The 18,846-nt window shown below is 43.7% G+C and overlaps 2 protein-coding genes across 2 annotated transcripts in view; both read right to left on the bottom strand.

The window, feature by feature from the left end:
- LOC134396475 (zinc finger and SCAN domain-containing protein 16-like) overlaps positions 1–17,778 on the bottom strand; it is a 48,152-nt gene extending 30,374 nt beyond the window's left edge. The window contains exon 1 of the mRNA XM_063122998.1: positions 17,728–17,778. The gene's annotated coding sequence lies outside the window, so the exon portion shown is untranslated. The remainder of the gene's footprint in view (positions 1–17,727) is intronic.
- Positions 12,076–14,749, bottom strand: LOC134396392 (zinc finger protein 883-like). The gene is made up of 3 exons (XM_063122874.1): positions 14,668–14,749; positions 14,340–14,466; positions 12,076–13,687 (listed from the first exon to the last, which is right to left on the bottom strand). Exons 2-3 carry the CDS (start codon positions 14,371–14,373, stop codon positions 12,126–12,128), a joined length of 1,596 nt encoding a protein of 531 aa, XP_062978944.1. The 5' UTR covers positions 14,374–14,466; positions 14,668–14,749; the 3' UTR covers positions 12,076–12,125.
- Positions 17,779–18,846: the final 1,068 nt, after the last annotated feature.

Genomic DNA, 18,846 nt, shown 5'->3' on the forward strand with positions numbered 1-18,846 from the left:
GGGAGCCCTCAGGGCAGGGAGCATTTGGGTCCGGAGCGGTCCTAAGACCATGATTTGGGCCCCGTCGAGAGATTTCCAAACAGGTGCGCTAGGCTCCCCTCCCGCTGCCCCTTCCCAACCCACCTGGAGAGGCATCCGGCACCTGCTGCATCCTCGGGACGGCCTTCGAGAGAAGAAGCCCGATTGCAACGATCCAACCGGGAAGTGATCAGGGGATGGACTCCTCTTTCCAGGTAATCCTGGTGCAGGGGCAGCCCTGGTAGGCAAAGAAGCTGTAACCAGCCAGAACTCCTCTTTGCCCCGGAGACCGCCTGGGCCTCAAGCGAGGCCTCCGAGGCTCTGTCCCTGCGAAGTCACCAGGCGGGGCACCCCATCTAGAAGAGGCCCCTGACCTCATTCCCATACCCGGGACCGGCCCACCCACAGAGCCTCCGGCTGAGTTCGGACCATTGGCGTGCGCACAGCAGGTTCAGGGGGTTCAACTGAACCCCCTAATGCACTGCCGCCGCCATGTTTGCCCCGCCTGCACAGTGAGCAAAACGCAGCTCAGCCCCGCAGCTGCTCTGCAGCCTTGTTTCCCAGCTGCCCAGCCACAGGAAGTAGGAAGTCTTGCAAGAGTTCCTGCGAGCCTTCCCAGCCAGCAGCCGAGATCTCCCTCAGCAACCTCTAATAATGCCAAACCCAGATTGCTTCTCCTGCACAAGCCCCCTAGAACAAACGAAGCTCTACTCCAAGGGAGGCTTTGTGTAGGAAACGTGGGCTTTGGATTGTGCTTGTGCCGTGTTGCTATCCTGGGGATGAGCACACGTCAGGAGGTTCCCACCATCTGTATTTTATTAATTTTATCAAATTTTATTAAGGGTTTGGCCACAATGGTTTGGTTTTCATTTATTCCCCCCCCCCCAAAGAGCATAATGTGACGCAAGCCAGCAAGGCCAAAATTGTTAAAAGAATAACATGGGATCTCTTCCTTGTAAAACTTGTACAGTATGTGGTGACTCTTTTGTACATGGTTTAGAGACAAATATTGAACATGAAACCACCAGACCAATAGACTATAAATAATTCTGTAGGAACTTAACTTGTAAGAAATCACTGTAGTTGCTTTTAAACAATTTCAAAATACGTTCTGGGGTTGTTCTGTTTTTGTTTTTTTCTTCTTCAGACTGTGCAAAGACTGAAAGCTAAGTTTGCATTTCTAAAATGTTGACTTATTCTGCAAGAGTTCTTAGTAACTTCTTGAGTGTGGTAGATCTTGGAAGATGTCAATTCTTTGCTTGTAATGTTATCCTGTAGCTAGGGTGTTTGGCAGAGATGTTCAAAAATGAAAATATTTTAGAACATGGTTTAGTTAGAGAAATCATTTTCTTACTTCAAGAATCCTGCTGATTTAACTGTACAGCAATGAGGATGATCAGGGGTCTGGAAACAAAGCCCTATGAGGAGAGACTGAAAGAACTGTTTAGGCTTGAGAAGAGAAGGCTGAAGGGAGATATGATAACATTATTCAAGGACTTGAAAGGTTGTCACACAGAGGAGGGCCAGGATCTCTTCTCAATCCTCCCAGACTGCAGGACACGGAATAACGGGCTCAAGTTATAGGCAGCCAGATTCCGGCTGGACATTAGGAAAAACTTCCTGACTATTAGAGCAGTACGACAATGGAACCAGTTACTTAGGGAGGTCATAGGCTCTCCCACACTAGAGACCTTCAAGAGGCAGCTGGACAACCATCTGTCAGGTATGCTATAAGATAGATTCCTGCATTGAACAAGGGGTTGGACTTGATGACCTTAGAGGCCCCGTCCAACTCTTACTATTCTATGATTCTAATTTTAGTAGTTTTTGAACCACTTACTTTCTCTTGATTTCAGAATAGCAGGGCATCTGACATTCTTTTCAGCCAATTTTCTTTAATCAATTATCATTTTTTCAAAGGATGTGATCTCTGCATTAAACTGGACGTGCAGTATCTGGCAAAAGTCATGCTCTCCTCTGCTGTTCTGGTGTGCCCTGACACAGAGCCCTCAGCTATTCTAGCCTGTACTACTGCAGACTCCTCAAACTATTTCGACTACTCTTGCAGATTCCCCAACTGTTCTGGCCTGCCCTATCACAGACCCTGTGACTATTCTTGCCTGCCCTAAGACAAGTGTTGGATTCAATGTGTTGTTTATATTTTGAATTTTTCAAGTATTTAAAAATGCAAGCTGTATATATCTACTATCAAGGTGCTCTCCATATGCCAAATGTGGACTTGCTTGGTGTTAAAATCTGCACCCAATGAGTTAAAATACACCTGATCTTTGAACCACAACAAGCCTGATCAAGAAACCTGAATCTGTTTTAGTAAGTTTGGATTAGGTCATTATCTGATTAAATTTAAAGATGGTGAAAATTGACTATCTTTATATATGCCTGGTTATCACTACAGCAAAAAAATATTATTCAGAGTCTCTGTTTTAAAATGTGTATTTTTAAAGTACAGATTACTTGTTAATTAAAAAAAATCCAGTTTACTTCAGTTTTTGTTTGTTCGATGAATGAAAAAAAGCATAGGCGTGCGGAGCACATTTCATTAGGGGGTTCGGCCAGGGATACTTTTTTTAAGGTAAACATTGATTGAACATATAGTAATAAAGGACTTTTTTTCATTCATCGAACAAACAAAAACTGAAGTAAACTGGATTTTTTTTAATTAACAAGTAATCTGTACTTTAAAAATACACATTTTAAAACAGAGACTCTGAATAATATTTTTTTGCTGTAGTGATAACCAGGCATATATAAAGATAGTCAATTTTCACCATCTTTAAATTTAATCAGATAATGACCTAATCCAAACTTACTAAAACAGATTCAGGTTTCTTGATCAGGCTTGTTGTGGTTCAAAGATCAGGTGTATTTTAACTCATTGGGTGCAGATTTTAACACCAAGCAAGTCCACATTTGGCATATGGAGAGCACCTTGATAGTAGATATATACAGCTTGCATTTTTAAATACTTGAAAAATTCAAAATATAAACAACACATTGAATCCAACACTTGTCTTAGGGCAGGCAAGAATAGTCACAGGGTCTGTGATAGGGCAGGCCAGAACAGTTGGGGAATCTGCAAGAGTAGTCGAAATAGTTTGAGGAGTCTGCAGTAGTACAGGCTAGAATAGCTGAGGGCTCTGTGTCAGGGCACACCAGAACAGCAGAGGAGAGCATGACTTTTGCCAGATACTGCACGTCCAGTTTAATGCAGAGATCACATCCTTTGAAAAAATGATAATTGATTAAAGAAAATTGGCTGAAAAGAATGTCAGATGCCCTGCTATTCTGAAATCAAGAGAAAGTAAGTGGTTCAAAAACTACTAAAATTAGAATCATAGAATAGTAAGAGTTGGACGGGGCCTCTAAGGTCATCAAGTCCAACCCCTTGTTCAATGCAGGAATCTATCTTATAGCATACCTGACAGATGGTTGTCCAGCTGCCTCTTGAAGGTCTCTAGTGTGGGAGAGCCTATGACCTCCCTAAGTAACTGGTTCCATTGTCGTACTGCTCTAATAGTCAGGAAGTTTTTCCTAATGTCCAGCCGGAATCTGGCTGCCTATAACTTGAGCCCGTTATTCCGTGTCCTGCAGTCTGGGAGGATTGAGAAGAGATCCTGGCCCTCCTCTGTGTGACAACCTTTCAAGTCCTTGAATAATGTTATCATATCTCCCTTCAGCCTTCTCTTCTCAAGCCTAAACAGTTCTTTCAGTCTCTCCTCATAGGGCTTTGTTTCCAGACCCCTGATCATCCTCATTGCTGTACAGTTAAATCAGCAGGATTCTTGAAGTAAGAAAATGATTTCTCTAACTAAACCATGTTCTAAAATATTTTCATTTTTGAACATCTCTGCCAAACACCCTAGCTACAGGATAACATTACAAGCAAAGAATTGACATCTTCCAAGATCTACCACACTCAAGAAGTTACTAAGAACTCTTGCAGAATAAGTCAACATTTTAGAAATGCAAACTTAGCTTTCAGTCTTTGCACAGTCTGAAGAAGAAAAAAACAAAAACAGAACAACCCCAGAACGTATTTTGAAATTGTTTAAAAGCAACTACAGTGATTTCTTACAAGTTAAGTTCCTACAGAATTATTTATAGTCTATTGGTCTGGTGGTTTCATGTTCAATATTTGTCTCTAAACCATGTACAAAAGAGTCACCACATACTGTACAAGTTTTACAAGGAAGAGATCCCATGTTATTCTTTTAACAATTTTGGCCTTGCTGGCTTGCGTCACATTATGCTCTTTGGGGGGGGGGGAATAAATGAAAAACAAACCATTGTGGCCAAACCCTTAATAAAATTTGATAAAATTAATAAAATACAGATGGTGGGAACCTCCTGACGTGTGCTCATCCCCAGGATAGCAACACGGCACAAGCACAATCCAAAGCCCACGTTTCCTACACAAAGCCTCCCTTGGAGTAGAGCTTCGTTTGTTCTAGGGGGCTTGTGCAGGAGAAGCAATCTGGGTTTGGCATTATTAGAGGTTGCTGAGGGAGATCTCGGCTGCTGGCTGGGAAGGCTCGCAGGAACTCTTGCAAGACTTCCTACTTCCTGTGGCTGGGCAGCTGGGAAACAAGGCTGCAGAGCAGCTGCGGGGCTGAGCTGCGTTTTGCTCACTGTGCAGGCGGGGCAAACATGGCGGCGGCAGTGCATTAGGGGGTTCAGTTGAACCCCCTGAACCTGCTGTGCGCACGCCAATGAAAAAAAGTCCTTTATTACTATATGTTCAATCAATGTTTACCTTAAAAAAAGTATCCCTGGCCGAACCCCCTAATGAAATGTGCTCCGCACGCCTATGGTTCGGACGACACACTAATGTACTGGGGGTGGGTGGAGGTAATAGGAACGGAACGGGAAGCCACCGTTGATTAGCACGCCGTCCAAAGTCAGCCTCTGCCTGGGTTTGGTAGCTGAAAGTTTAGACTATAATGTTAATGTGGCTGAAAGTTTTAACGTTGCATTGAACTCGTTCGGACTGGTGGAAGTTTAACTAAATAACAATTCAACTGCTGCTGGTTGGGGCCGAGTGCTCTTTTCATGTTGTTTTCTAACAGGCCTCAGCAGGAGTTAAGCTGAATTTCTTTGTCATCGTTGCGTGTTTCACATTTCACTGCTGTATGTGATGTTCTTTTGCATTTACTTCCTTTAAAAACCATTCATCTCTTAAGGCTTCCAGTGTGGCCTGTTGCAGTGGTTTAACAAGTTGAAAGAGTATTCGCTGATTTCTTGCTTAGGTTTTAAAATAAACTTTCAACCAGGAGCCTGATTCCTGTGGGAACAGGGTTGTGGGGTCCCATTGGAGACAGGTCCTGGGTATTAAGTTGGCTACAGCTGGATCTAACTCATGCACCTCTCCATTTGAATTTCAAACTTTCCCCCCATATGCTTGCACTGTTCCATTGTATTCAAAGTTTTGAGCCCATTTTATCATACAATCTTTTACCTGCTCATCCTCCATCTCATACTTTAATAAAAGTTTATTTATTTATTTATTTATTACATTTATATACCGCCCCACAGCCGAAGCTCTCTGGGCGGTTTACAACAGTTAAAAATAGTAAACATTAAAAGTATACAGAAATTTAAAAACATAAAAACAGTATAAAAACAACAGTATCCATTTAAAAACAACAATTCTGGGGTCCATTAAAACAAACTTAACGTTGTTAAATGCTGTTAAAATGCTGTTAAAACATGTTCATCATTTGCACAGAACGTCATTTCAAATTCAGATTTTGATTGCTCAAACCCTCCATTCTTTTGTCTGTTTTAAACCTTTCCATGACTTGTGCAAAAGAAAACATAATTTGCACATTCCAAAACATGTATGACCTTTCAGCAGTTCCTCCCTTGATTTTAACTTATATTCATCTTGTGACATTTCTAATACATCATTATATGTCAACCATTTAGGCATACTTGTCAATTCCCTTCTATGATTAGCCCCCTGGGCTGATACCCAAAGTGGTATTTTCTGACAGAACCTTGGTTTATATTTGTTCCATATTCTTAAAACAGCATGTCTTACGTTATTATTAAATTCTACGTTAACCTTGGCTATATCATACCACAAATTGTCATGCCGTCCAAATCTCAACTTGTGTCCTTCCAGTTCCAACAGTCTAATATTTTTCTGCAATACCCAATCTTTCATCCACATTAAACAGCAGTCAGAGAAATACACTTTGAGGTCTGGCAGGCCCAGCCCTTCTCTTTCTTTTGCATCCTACAATATTTTAATTTTAACTCTTGGTTTTTTTGCTTGCTGTATAAACTTAGATCTCTCTCTCTGCCACTGCTCAAATGGTAAATCCGATGTTACAATGGGTATTGTTTGAAACAAAAATAACATTCTAGGCAAAACATTCATTTTAATTGTTGCCATTCTCCCCAGAAGTGACAGTTGGACCTTTCCCCACCTTGCTAAATCTTTTTTAACTTCATTTCAAACCTTAATATAATTATTATGAAATAACATGCAATTCATGTTTGTCAAAACAATTACCAAATATTTTACCTTCTTTTCCATGTGAAAACCTGTCTTTTCAATCAATTTTAATTGTTCTTGGAGGTTCATATTCTTTGTTAACATCATTGTCTTCTGTTTATTAACTTTAAAACCTGCTACTGCCCCAAATTCTTTCTATTTTCTCATCAAAATTTTGATACCCTTTAAAGGTTATTCCAGAGTCAAGACCAAATCATCTGCAAATGCCCTCAACTTATGTCTCTCTTTTTTAATCTTTACCTCTCCAATTCTCTCGTCTTGTCTTATATCTGGATTCAGCAATTCCAACTCTAAAATAAACAGTAGTGGTGACAGTGGGCAGCCCTGTCTTGTCCCTCTTTGTATTTCACATGGGTTGGACACATCACCATTAAACATTATTTGCGGGGTTTTTTTTTAGTTATGGATGGATTTCACCCACTTTATGACATTTACTCCAAAGTCCAGATCTTCTAAGGTTCTAAGTAAAAAGTTCCAACTAAGGTTGTAAAATGCTTTCTCTGCAACCACGAAAATCAAGGCAGCCTGGTTTTTTGAAGGTTTTGCAAGATATTCCACAACATTTAAAACCATCCTAACATTGTCTCCCATCTGTCTTTTGGGTAAGAAGCCACCTTGATCCTCATGAATGAATTCTTGTAGAACTTTATTCATTCTTTCTGCCAAGGTTGCTGTGAATAACTTATAATCATTATTTAATAGTGATATTTGCTGACTCAAAATTTCTTTGCTTCACTAAATTTAATTTCCCCCGTATCCCATATTGTTAACGTTGATAGTTGTCGTTGAAGCACTTTAATTTGTTGAGGAACACTTGCCTTTCCAGGTGTTTCCCTCAGGTCTTCTTGTTGTGCACCTTCAGAGAGGACAGAACAAAGCACAGACAATTCTGCTATAATCGGAAAGGAAGAGACCAAACAGAAATAGACAATATGGACGGAAAGGGGTCTCTAGTAGTGGTAACCTGCAAAGTGTGTGCAATGTTCATGTTCTTGCCTGAGATCGACATGGCATACACTTGCAGCACCTGCAAGCTGGTGGCACTATTGGAAGAAAAAGTGAGAGGACTTGAGCAGTGAGTGTCCAACCTCCAAGGAATAAGAGAACACGGGGAGTTCTTAGAACGGTGGAACTACAACAGCAACAAGAAGAACAACAGATCGAAGAGCAACAGCCAGTGGAAGCAGAAGTGGAGTATGCTGAGGGGAGAAAAGCCAATGAAGAGGAAACTCCCTGGAAAAGGGTGACAGTTAAGAGCAGAAGGACTAGAAGGCATTCTGCACCTGTGGTAGCATTAGAGCTAAGCAACTGCTCTCTGTTGCTGGAGGATGAGACTGAGGAACAGTCTGCATAGGAAGAATTACAGAGGACACCGTGCAACAGTGAACAAGACTCAGAAAGTCGGTCGACCAAGAAGAAGAGAAGAGTAGTTGTTGTGGGAGACTCCCTGCTGCGTGGGATTGAAACCCAAGTATGTCGTGAAGACCCAATGACTCGCCAGGTGTGCTGCCTCCCTGGAGCACAAATTAGAGATGTGCCTGAAGGATTGCCAAAGCTCATAAAGCCTACGGACACATGCTCCTTTCTTCTCATCCATGTGGGAACAAATGATGTCACCAAGCGGCGCTACGAAGAAATCATGTCAGACTTCTTCTAAGATAAATTGGATGCACACGTGAAAATGATGTTCCATTTTCCTCAGTGGTTTCCTCTTTTGGCATTCCCATTTGTATTTTTTTTAATAGTTCTTATCTATGCGCATAAGTGCATATTCGTTTAATATGCTCTTTACAGAGCGGCACCTAGTGTGCTTTCAACTCTATAGGCAAACCTCACATCCGTTGCGAAAAGCAGCCATTTTTACTCTACACCTTTCCCGCCAGGTAGGACAGGGGAGGGGGAACATTTCCATTTTCCTCAGTGGTTTCCTCTTTTAGCTTTCTCACTTGTAATTTTTTAAAAATAGTTCTTATTGATGCGCATAAGTGCATATTCGTTTAATATGCTCTTTACACAGCGGCGGCCCCAAGTTGCCGGTACACGTGCGCATGTGAGATGAACTGCTATGTGTCTCAATGTTAACATTACTGGTGGTTTAAAAATTGACTTTCACTTTTTAATACAGGTAATGGACGGCTTTGCAGCGTTGGGATTTCGGGGAGCCTGTGAAGCCACAGATGGAACCCATAAATAGTTTGTCCCATAAGGCAAGGCAACGATTTCATCAATCGCAAAAACTATTATTCAATGATTCTGCAGGGGACTACGGGCCACACTGGCCGCTTCACCCATATTGACGTTGGGTGGAGTGGAAGGAACCACGATGCCCATGTATTCAGAAATTCATCCCTCTTTGAGGCAATGGATGCAGGACTTTTTTGCCCCTCCAATGAGGTCTGGAGAATTGGGGACGTCGAAGTGCCACCTTTCATTGTTGCTTATGGGGCTTATCCGTTGCATGAAGCCCTATGGGGGTAACCTATGGGAGAGAGACAGGGGGAGTGCGACCCTGTTGGTTCTCCTAGACCTCTCAGCGGCCTTCGATACCATCGACCATGGTATCCTTCTGGATAGGTTGTCTGAGCTGGGAGTTGGAGGTACTGCGTTGCAGTGGTTCCACTCCTACTTGGATGGCCGATTCCAGAAGGTGGTGCTGGGGGATTATTGCTCTGTGCCGTGGCTCCTAAGCCATGGGGTTCCACAGGGCTCTATTTTATCCCCTATGCTGTTTAACATATACATGAAGCCGCTGGGGGAGGTTATCCGGAGATGTGGACTGAGGTGTCATCAATATGCGGATGACACCCAGATCTACCTTTCCTTTTCGTCAAACCCAGGTGAGGCAGTGACTGTTCTGAACCAGTGCCTGGGCACAGTAATGGACTGGATGAGGGCTAACAAACTGAGACTCAATCCAGACAAGACGGAGGTACTGTTAGCGGGTGGTTCATTTGTCCAGCAAGGTGATGTTTGCCCTGTCCTGGACGGGGTTGCACTCTCCCTAAAGGATCGGGTCCGTAGTTTGGGGGTGCTCTTCGATCCAGAACTGTCACTTGAGGCACAGGTGAACTCAGTGGCAAAGAGCACCTTTTATCAGCTTAGGCTGATATACCAACTGCGCCCTTATCTGGACAGTGATAGCCTAGCTACAGTTATCCATGCTCTGATAACCTCTCGTTTGGATTACTGCAATGCGTTATACGTGGGGCTGCCTTTGAAAACAGTCCAGAAGCTTCAGCTGGTACAAAATAGGGCAGCCCGTTTACTAACAGGGACTGGCTGGTGAGATCACATTACGCCAGTCCTTTTACAACTTCATTGGCTGCCAGTCCAGGTCCGGGCCTGATTCAAAGTGCTGGTATTGACATTTAAAGCCCTAAACGGTTTGGGGCCAGGTTATTTGAAGGAACGCCTCCTCCCATATGTACCTACCCGGACCTTAAGATCATCTACAGGGGTCCTTCTCCGTGAGGCAGGTGGCTACTAGGAGGAGGGCTTTCTCCGCAGTGGCACCCCGGTTGTGGAATGAGCTCCCCAGAGAGGTCCGCCTGGCGCCTACACTGTACTCCTTTCGTCACCAGCTGAAGACCTTTTTATTCACTCAGTATTTTAACACTTAATTTTAACTTAAATTTAAATTATACTGTTTTAACTCTGTATTTTAACCTTATATCAATTTTGCTGCATGGTTTTATCCTGGTTGTGCTTTTTATATTGTATTTTGTATTTGTGTTTTTAACTTGTTGGTTGTTTTATGATGATTTTAATTTTTGTGAACCGCCCAGAGAGCTTCGGCTATTGGGCGGTATAAAAATGTAATAAATAAATAAATAAACCTTGAGCCACCGCAAGCTCACTTCAATTACTGCCTCAGCCGTGCCCAGAACGTTGTCGAACGTGCCTTTGGGAGGCTGAAGAGCAGATGGAGGTGCCTCAGTAGTCGGCTGGAAGTGGCAGAGGAAAATGTTCCCTCAGTTATTACGGCTTGCGTAATTATGCACAACATCTGTGAAGCCAGAGGTTACGCAATCATTAACCTCTAAACCGTGTAACACTGGTGACCCTAGGACAAGCCTATGTTAGTGATGCAAACAAGCGTCTAGCTGAGGGAACAGAGGTTAGGGATGCTATTTGCACATACTTGTGGCACCAGAGGGAGTTGCGTCGGTAAAATTAAACTGAACTATAATTGCAATGTTGTTGCTGTATATTCCTTCACTCTCTTCGCGACTTTGTTTTGTGTTACGTTCTTTCATATTGAATAAAATCATATGGTTTTGGAAGCTGTACTTCCGTTTTAAATTAATATTGCTGCGCATGTCCGATTATGTGCAATTACTTCTCCGGGTTTGTAGGGGGTGTAATTCAGGAAGCAAACCACTTCCTCTAATATACCTCATGGAGAAGCACAAAATGACCCCGAGAAGAGTTGCCTACTGGCAAATCAACGAAGTCGAGTTGCTCTTGGAGGAACTGAGCAAATCTGGCCATGCAGAGCGCCTAATGTACAGCTCAAATCTGCACACAATATTTATTTTTCAAAAATCCGCGAGGACTCTGACCTCCGAGGGATACCTGCGGAGCGCCATACAAGCCCACAAAAAATTTAAGACCATCAAGGCTAAATTTTATGAGGCCATGCAAAGACACCAAGGGCCACCCCCAAGGCGTTAAAGACCACCACATTTCGACGCTCTATAGGCTGTGGCGGGAGGCAGGGGAGCCCAGCTGGTTTGAAAGGAGACCTGCTAGTACATTTATATTCTTATGAAATATAATGCAATTTTTATTTTTAAAGACTTCCTAGTTTTTTCATATGCTGCTTCATTAAAATTTCAGTCCTGTCTGAGAACCTGGCTGTATCTGAAGCAGTTTGAGCACTACAATAACAATCAAGTTACTGTAATGTTAAGGCAGTTACTATTGCTATATTTATGAAGTTGTGTCAATACATAACATATATAGAATGTCAACAACTTAATGAAACAGCAATGTAAATGTGTTAAATAAACACAAGAAATGTCAATACATATTGTAATTAAAAGTTTTGCTTTTCCTGTTAAGAGAGCTCATATTATTTTTTAATTCCTTACATCATTATCTTTAACTTTATTTAAAACAATATTTTAATAGAATAAAATAGCTATGACTTTCTATTGTAAAACATTAACATTAAAAATTGTACTATACTCTAACGTACTACTTCTTTGTTTACTTTTCAGACATGCAGCCAGCTCGCACGCAGCCAGCAGCAAGCCAATGCAGCAACAGAGGAAGGTGAAGATCCTCTGTTACCAGCAGTTCCTGATGACCCAGGTCTATCCCTGATTCCAATAAACTCTAGAATAATTTTACACACCAAGGTAATGAGTGATGATCACTTTATTTCATACTTAAAACTACATGCTTACCCTTTCAGGCACATCAACCCTCCAACCTCCTGCAGCTGAGCAGTCTGGGGACTCCTCGGGGACTCCAAGCACTGAGCCAGTGCTTCAGGCTGTCCTCCGGCTGGAGGCTTCTTTTCACCGAACAAGTAAATATGTTTTATGATGCTATATATATGCTACACTAAGCATTTATAGGGCTTCTCCCTAGTGTGAATTCTTTGATGCCGCTTAAGGCTTGTGCTGCAAGTAAAGCTCTTTCTGCACTCCAAGCATTTATAAGGCCTCTCCCCAGTGTGAATTCTTTGATGCTGCTTAAGGTGTGCGCTCCGAGCAAAGTTCTTTCCGCACTCTAAACATTTATAGGGCTTCTCCCCAGTGTGAATTCGTTGATGGATCTTAAGGACTGTGCTCTGAGCAAAGCTCTTCCCGCACTCAAAGCATTTATAGGGCTTCCCTGCGGTGTGAATTCCTTGATGCTGCTTAAGGTGTTTGCTCTGAGCAAAGCTGTTCCCGCACTCAAAGCATTTGTACAGCTTCTCCCCAGTGTGAATCCTTTGATGCCGCTTACGGCTTGCGCTTTGAGCAAAGCTCTTCCCGCACTCTAAGCATTTATAGGGCTTCTCCCCAGTGTGAATTCCTTGATGTTGCTTAAGGCTTGTGCTGTGAGCAAAGCTCTTCCCGCACTCTAAGCATTGATAGGGCTTCTCCCCAGTGTGAATTCTTTGATGCAGAGTAAGGTTTGTGCTGTGAGCAAAGCTCTTCCCGCACTCTAAGCATTTATAGGGCTTTTCCCCAGTGTGAATTCCTTGATGCTGTTTAAGGCGTGTGCTGCGACCAAAGGTCTTCCCACACTCAAAGCATTTATAGGGCTTCTCCCCAGTGTGAATTTGTTGATGCAGCTTAAGGCTTGTGCTGTGAGCAAAGCTCGTCCCGCACTCTAAGCATTTATAGGGCTTCTCCCCAGTGTGAATTCGTTGATGCAACTTAAGATGTCCACCCTGAGCAAAGGTCTTCCCGCACTCTAAACATTTATAGGGCTTCTCCCCAGTGTGAATTCTTTGATGGTTCTTAAGGACTGTGCTCTGAGCAAAGTTCTTCCCGCACTCAAAGCATTTATAGGGCTTCTCTCCAGTGTGAATTCTTTGATGTTGCTGAAGGACTTTGCTCTGAGCAAAGCTCTTTCCGCACTCTAAGCATTTATGGGGCTTCTCCCCAGTATGAATTCTTTGATGCCGCTTAAGCTGTGCGCTGAGGGCAAAGCTCTTTCCGCAATCTAAGCATTTAAAAGGCTTCTCCCCAGAGTGAATTCTTTGATGGTTCTTAAGGTTTGTGCTGTGAGGAAAGCTTTCTCCGCACGCTAAGCACTTATAGGACTTCGCATTTTGAATTCTTTGATGCTTCTTAAGGTTTGTGCTCTGAGTAAAGCTCTTCCCGCATTCTAAGCATTTATAGGGCTTCTCCCCAGTGTGAATTCTTTTATGCAACTTAAGTTGTGAGTTGAAAGTGAATTGTTTTTCACACACTGAGCATTGAAACCTTTGATATTTGTTAGAATGAATCTTCTGAGTTTTACTCTGTTTCTTCCTTTTATAAATGTTCTTTTTACTTGGTGCTTCTAGTATTGGAGTTTCGAAGACGTCTGATCCTTCAAAAGAAATGGATTCGTTTTCCCTCTTCTCTTCAGTTTCAGTTTTCCTTCTCTGGTGTAGGCCACTTTTCTTGCTCTCCTTGTGATCACCTGCAAGTATAGACACAGAAATTGTCTTGAAATCTTGGAACAAAACAAATGGTTGCTGATTTGATTCACAGGATAAAAAAAAATCGTTGGTGAGGCAGATCCTTCTAAAGATATTAAATAAACCGATGATCAATAGAACTAAGAACTAGGCTGCCATACAATGCTTTCATTTATATGGAATAACACATATAAAGTAGTTTAGAAAATAAATGAACAACATAAAATACTGTAAATATAAAATACACTTAAAATCTGCCATTTTCTCCTAGCTGATCATTTAATTGGGAACTGGAAAGTAGGAATTCAACCCTAATGGTTATTTTCAATGTCTAGTTATATCTTAAAATGAAAAACAAGCTGTCCAGAGCTGTCTTCTGAAAAGGCTGAACTCTCTTCTCCTCCATGGAGACCATTAAGATAATATCTGTAACATCTTCAATATTATGCAGATGCAATTATAGCAGCAAAGTAAGATTGGTTGGCAGCCATCTCTGCCACTGAGCAAGTCCATCAATGGGCTTTTCTCATGTTTTGTCAGGTCTTCGGAGTCAATGACATTTGTATTCTGCACTGACACAAGAAGAGCTGAAATTCCACCTTCCAGGATCTGGCAAGAAGGCAGAGACTTACCCAGAGGAATCCCATTCCTTACCCAGAAAGGCCAGGATCCCACGATTCTCCTCCATGACTTCTTTGTGCAGAGTCCTCTGGCCTGGATCCAGCAGAGCCCACTCCTCCTCCGAGAAATGCACGGCCACCTCCTCAAAGGTCCCCAGACCCTGAAAGCAGCAGAAGAAATGATGTTCTCTTTAAGCATTATGTAGCAATCCATTAAGACAAGGATGGTGAGGCCCTCTTTCTGAATGCCAAAGCATTGTGAGTGACATTCAAGGCCTTCCTAGCAGCCATCTTGGAGAAGAGCAGGTTCTTCCAGGACCAAAGAGATGTACAGGAGACGGAGGCCCCCAGGACTCCCCTACCTGCCCAGGCTGTGCAGAAACCGCTTCCACTCCACCACCTAGCGAACGAGGCCCAGAAGGTCCCGTCAGGATCAGTTCACTTCTCCTGCAGGTTGTTTTGCTCCCTGTGAGGAAGGTAAAGAAGGTGGGAAGGTGAGAAGGTAAGGTAACATTCTTAACTATTCCCATTTTCATTGTTTATTTTCAGTGTTTATTTATTTATTGCATTTGTTTACAATACCATAGCCAAAGCACTTAAAAACAATATCCAAATATTTAAAACTGCGAAAACATACAATACACACATGCATATAAAACTACTATAACAAGTTTTAAAACTATGACCCTAAAAAAACAGACCCAGGCTAATTAATTACATATTGCTAATTACATATTGCTAATTACAGATTGCTAATTACAGATTGCTTGACCTGGCACTGAAAAGATAACAATGTCAGTGCCATGTAAACCGCATTGGGGAGATTGTTCCACACTTGGGGGGCCACCACAGAGAAGGCCTCTCCCTTGTTGACGTCCTCCAATCTTCCCTCTGAGTAGGTGCCTGGAGGCGGACCTTAGTTGTTGAGTGTGTAAGACCCACTCTGGGAAGTGGACCAGAGTGGGTCTGATACCCTCAAACCACATTACTAAACAACATTTCCTTTTTGAGTATCTCCCCCAGCAAAATCAGAATGTTAAAGCAGCTCATGCACTTCAGGCATAATTGAGGGAGGGAGACCATGGGGAAATAGGACCACTAACCCTTACCCAGTGAGGAGGGTCCTCCTTCACCCTCCTGCAAGATCCGCCCATCCAGTGGCTTCTGTGTGATGTCCGGTGGAGCCTTCTCTGCCTCAGGGAAATCTGTGGGTGCTCTGGCCAACATCCCCTGGACCTGGAGCAGGAGGGAGGATTCCAGACAGAGAATGGGGAGGTGGGAAGGAAAGAAATGGGTCAGGTCAGGGGCGAGGGCATAATTTCCCAATCGGTTTGGCTTTCAGGTCTCATTCTAAAGCTGATCTACTATCCAAGACACAAAGCCATGTGTCTTTGTCAGGGGGCTAAGATATCAACCCTGGCATAAGCAAAGTGCTTGAACACCCTCCAAAAACCAGCCAGGAGGAAAGACAGAACCTCCCAGACATTCCCTGATATCCAGCATCTTCCACTGTAAACACAGCAGTTTGGTGTCTACAAATTCTCTTCCTGTCCTGTTGGGAAGACTCTGCCACTGGCTGAAGAAGGATCCCCTCCTTGCCCAGAACTTCATAAACCCATTCAGTTCTCCTGTGTTCATAAGAACAGCCATTCTGGATCAGAACGAGGGTCCATCTACTCTAGGATTCTCTCCCCACAGTGGTCCATCAGCTGTTGACTACGAACTCACAAGCAGGACATGAGTGTCACAGCACCCTCCAGCCCATGTTCCCCAGCAACTGGTGTACTTAGACATACTGCTTAGGATACTGGAGGTAGGATATAGCCATTCATAGCCTTCTCCTCCAGGAATTTGTCTAACCCCCTGTTTAAACAGTCCAAATTCATGGCCATCCCTGCATCCTCTGGTAGGGAATTGCACATTTTAATGACGTACTGTTAATTTAACGAGGGCCTGCTCTACACATGAAGAACAACTATACTTGCAGGTGTCATTGGAAATCGGGGCTTCCCTTCCTTAGAGGACATGTAAAATAAAGTTGAGATAAGTATTAAGAACACAGTCCCTGTTAGTCACCAGGATGAAATGCTCTCACCTGGTCTTGGTCCTCTGCCTGGCTCAGGAGGAAGCCTTCTGCCAGGGCCACTGCCTGGGAACTGGTCTCTGCTCCACACTCTCTGACCCAACTCTCCACCTCCAGGGGCAGGACAGCCAGGAACTGCTCCAGGACCACCAGGTCCAGCATCTCAGCTTTCGTGTTCCTTTCTGGCTTCAGCCACTGGCGGCAAAGGTGGTGGAGTCGGCTGCAAACCTTTCGGGGCCCCATGGCCTCCTGGTAGCAGAAGTCCCTGAAGCCCTGGCGCTCCGTGTCTGAGCAGGTGTTGCTCCCAGGCTGGTCCTGCTGCACTCTTCCTTCCCAGGGCTCTGCACTGCTCCCTTCCTGGATGTTTCCTGCCTCAGGGCCAGCAAAGCTTTGCTCTTCCATCTTCACTCTCTTCTGCTCCCACCAGGACTCAAAACAGTCTCCTTCCTTGGCTGCCAATTTCTCCTTTGAGGCAGGGACTGCGCTGTAGGAATTAAAACGGAGAGTGTGAAGGAGGCACACCAGGGTTCTCCGTGAGAAGGTTCCCAACTTCCCTCCTTGGCAAAACCTGGTAATGGAGCCGGATGGCTTCTTGACTGATCATTCTGTCGAAGGATGGCCGAACAATGCCCCCCCCCACACCAGATACAAGGCCCATGTGTCTTCCCCAATAATTTGATTCTTTTAAACACCAGCCTGGCAAGGTAGGCCACAGGCCCAAGCTTCAGAGCTGATATTTCGAGGGGGTGTCGAGGAACCCTGGAAAGGCGCGTCTCCTCTAAGTGGGATCGCTGAGTGGTGGTCAAAGACTCTAAGACACGGTTCTCTCTTTTGAGAAAGTTTATTACAAGCAGCGCTTAACACTGCATGGTGGAAGCCCTCAGAGGACCCAAGGAACTGCCCGCTATTTTCAGGAAAGGCTTAACCTCCTTATAGGGTCAGTCCCCTTCGTAACAAGGCTGAACCTCTCCATACAATACACCAATCATAAAACAGTAACAGGTAAGCTGCTCAGCCAGTTATAAGCAAGGATTTTACGCATGTGCAGAGTGCAATCTTTCCAAGGACAGAAAAACAAGACGTCAATGATTAGTGTGAAACTTGTGCCCATCTGTTCATTTCACGGTTAGCTGTTTCTACCACGACACCTTCTAACTGTCCTAGTAGGCACACAATCTTGAGACACTAGTGTTTCAATACCCTTCACAAGACTTGGTGTCATGGTTGCATCCTTAATACATTTCCCAGTTACTGCGGAAGCATAGATACTTTGATTTGTAGAGAACAGGCCCAAAATAACTATATTAGCACAGGGTGGGCTTAGGAGAAGCCCACATACCTATTTGCTTGAATTCCTGGTCAGGGTACAGCTGAGAAGAACAGACCCCCCTTGTTTTTAAGAGCCAGCACCTGTCTCAAAGGGGGCTCCGTGACCCCCAGCCCAAAGGAACCAGATTCGTGGTTGAAAATGAAGTTCTGACTCTGCCGCAACAGGAGAGAGAGAGTGTGTAACCAGAGCTGAATTAATGCCATTAAAAACTAATAATGTGTGAACGTTTATTTCAAAAGTTAAGCAAGAAAACACTGAATACTTTTTCAGCTCGTTAAACACATGAAATATGCCACTAAGGAAGCCTTAAGAAATGAATAATTTAGGGTGACCCTATGAAAACGAGGACAGGGCTCCTGGAACAGTTGTATTCCAGTACGATAATTTGTATTCCAGTACGATTTTTGTGAACCGCCCAGAGAGCTTCGGCTATTGGGCGGTATAAAAATGTAATAAATAAATAAATAAATAAATAGATAATGGAATCAGTTACCTAGGGAGGTTGTGGGCTCTCCCACACTAGAGGCCTTCAAGAGGCAGCTGGAGAACCACCAGTCAGGGATGCTTTAGGGTGGATTCCTGCATTGAGCAGGGGGTTGGACTTGATGGCCTTTTAGACCCCTTTCAACTCTACTATCTTTAACAGTTATATTGAAAAGGGAATTTCAGCACCTATCGTTTGCATACATGGATCACCTGGTGAAATTCCTTTCTCTATGCCTTCTCTGCTCCCAGCACTTGAACCCCAAAATTGCACCAGAGTAACAGCGATTTCTCCCCACTCTCAGGATGTGAATATCGGGCTCACTTAATACATCAAAGAGGGACGTACTAAAACCAACAGCAGGCTCCCTTCTTAATCAACAAAAGCACCCCAGGTTTTATTCCGAAGGCCTCGTGACCAAAGTGACTTGTTAATTTTACTTATTCACTAGGTTTGAATCAGGGAGAGGAAACGAAACCAAAAATGCAATGCAAACAGGACACCAGGGCAGCCTTTTGCCCATAGGGGGGACATTCCTCCTCCCCACCCGGGACCTTTCCTCTTGTGTCCCTCCCAGACACCCCCCTCCTTTCTCCAGCCTCCCCTTCCGAGATCCCCTAGTTATGGGGAGAAAAGGAGGTGCA

This window comes from Elgaria multicarinata, chromosome 3 (assembly GCF_023053635.1).
Source record: "Elgaria multicarinata webbii isolate HBS135686 ecotype San Diego chromosome 3, rElgMul1.1.pri, whole genome shotgun sequence".
Taxonomy (NCBI): domain Eukaryota; kingdom Metazoa; phylum Chordata; class Lepidosauria; order Squamata; family Anguidae; genus Elgaria; species Elgaria multicarinata.

Bases quoted from the DNA above. Each gene is read 5' to 3' on its own strand.
- LOC134396392 (XM_063122874.1), bottom strand. From the start codon at position 14,373: ATGGAGGAGAATCGTGGGATCCTGGCCTTTCTGG. The intron at 13,688-14,339 runs GTAAGGAATGGG...CTATACTTGCAG, and splicing joins TGGGATCCTGGCCTTTCTGG to GTGATCACAAGGAGAGCAAG.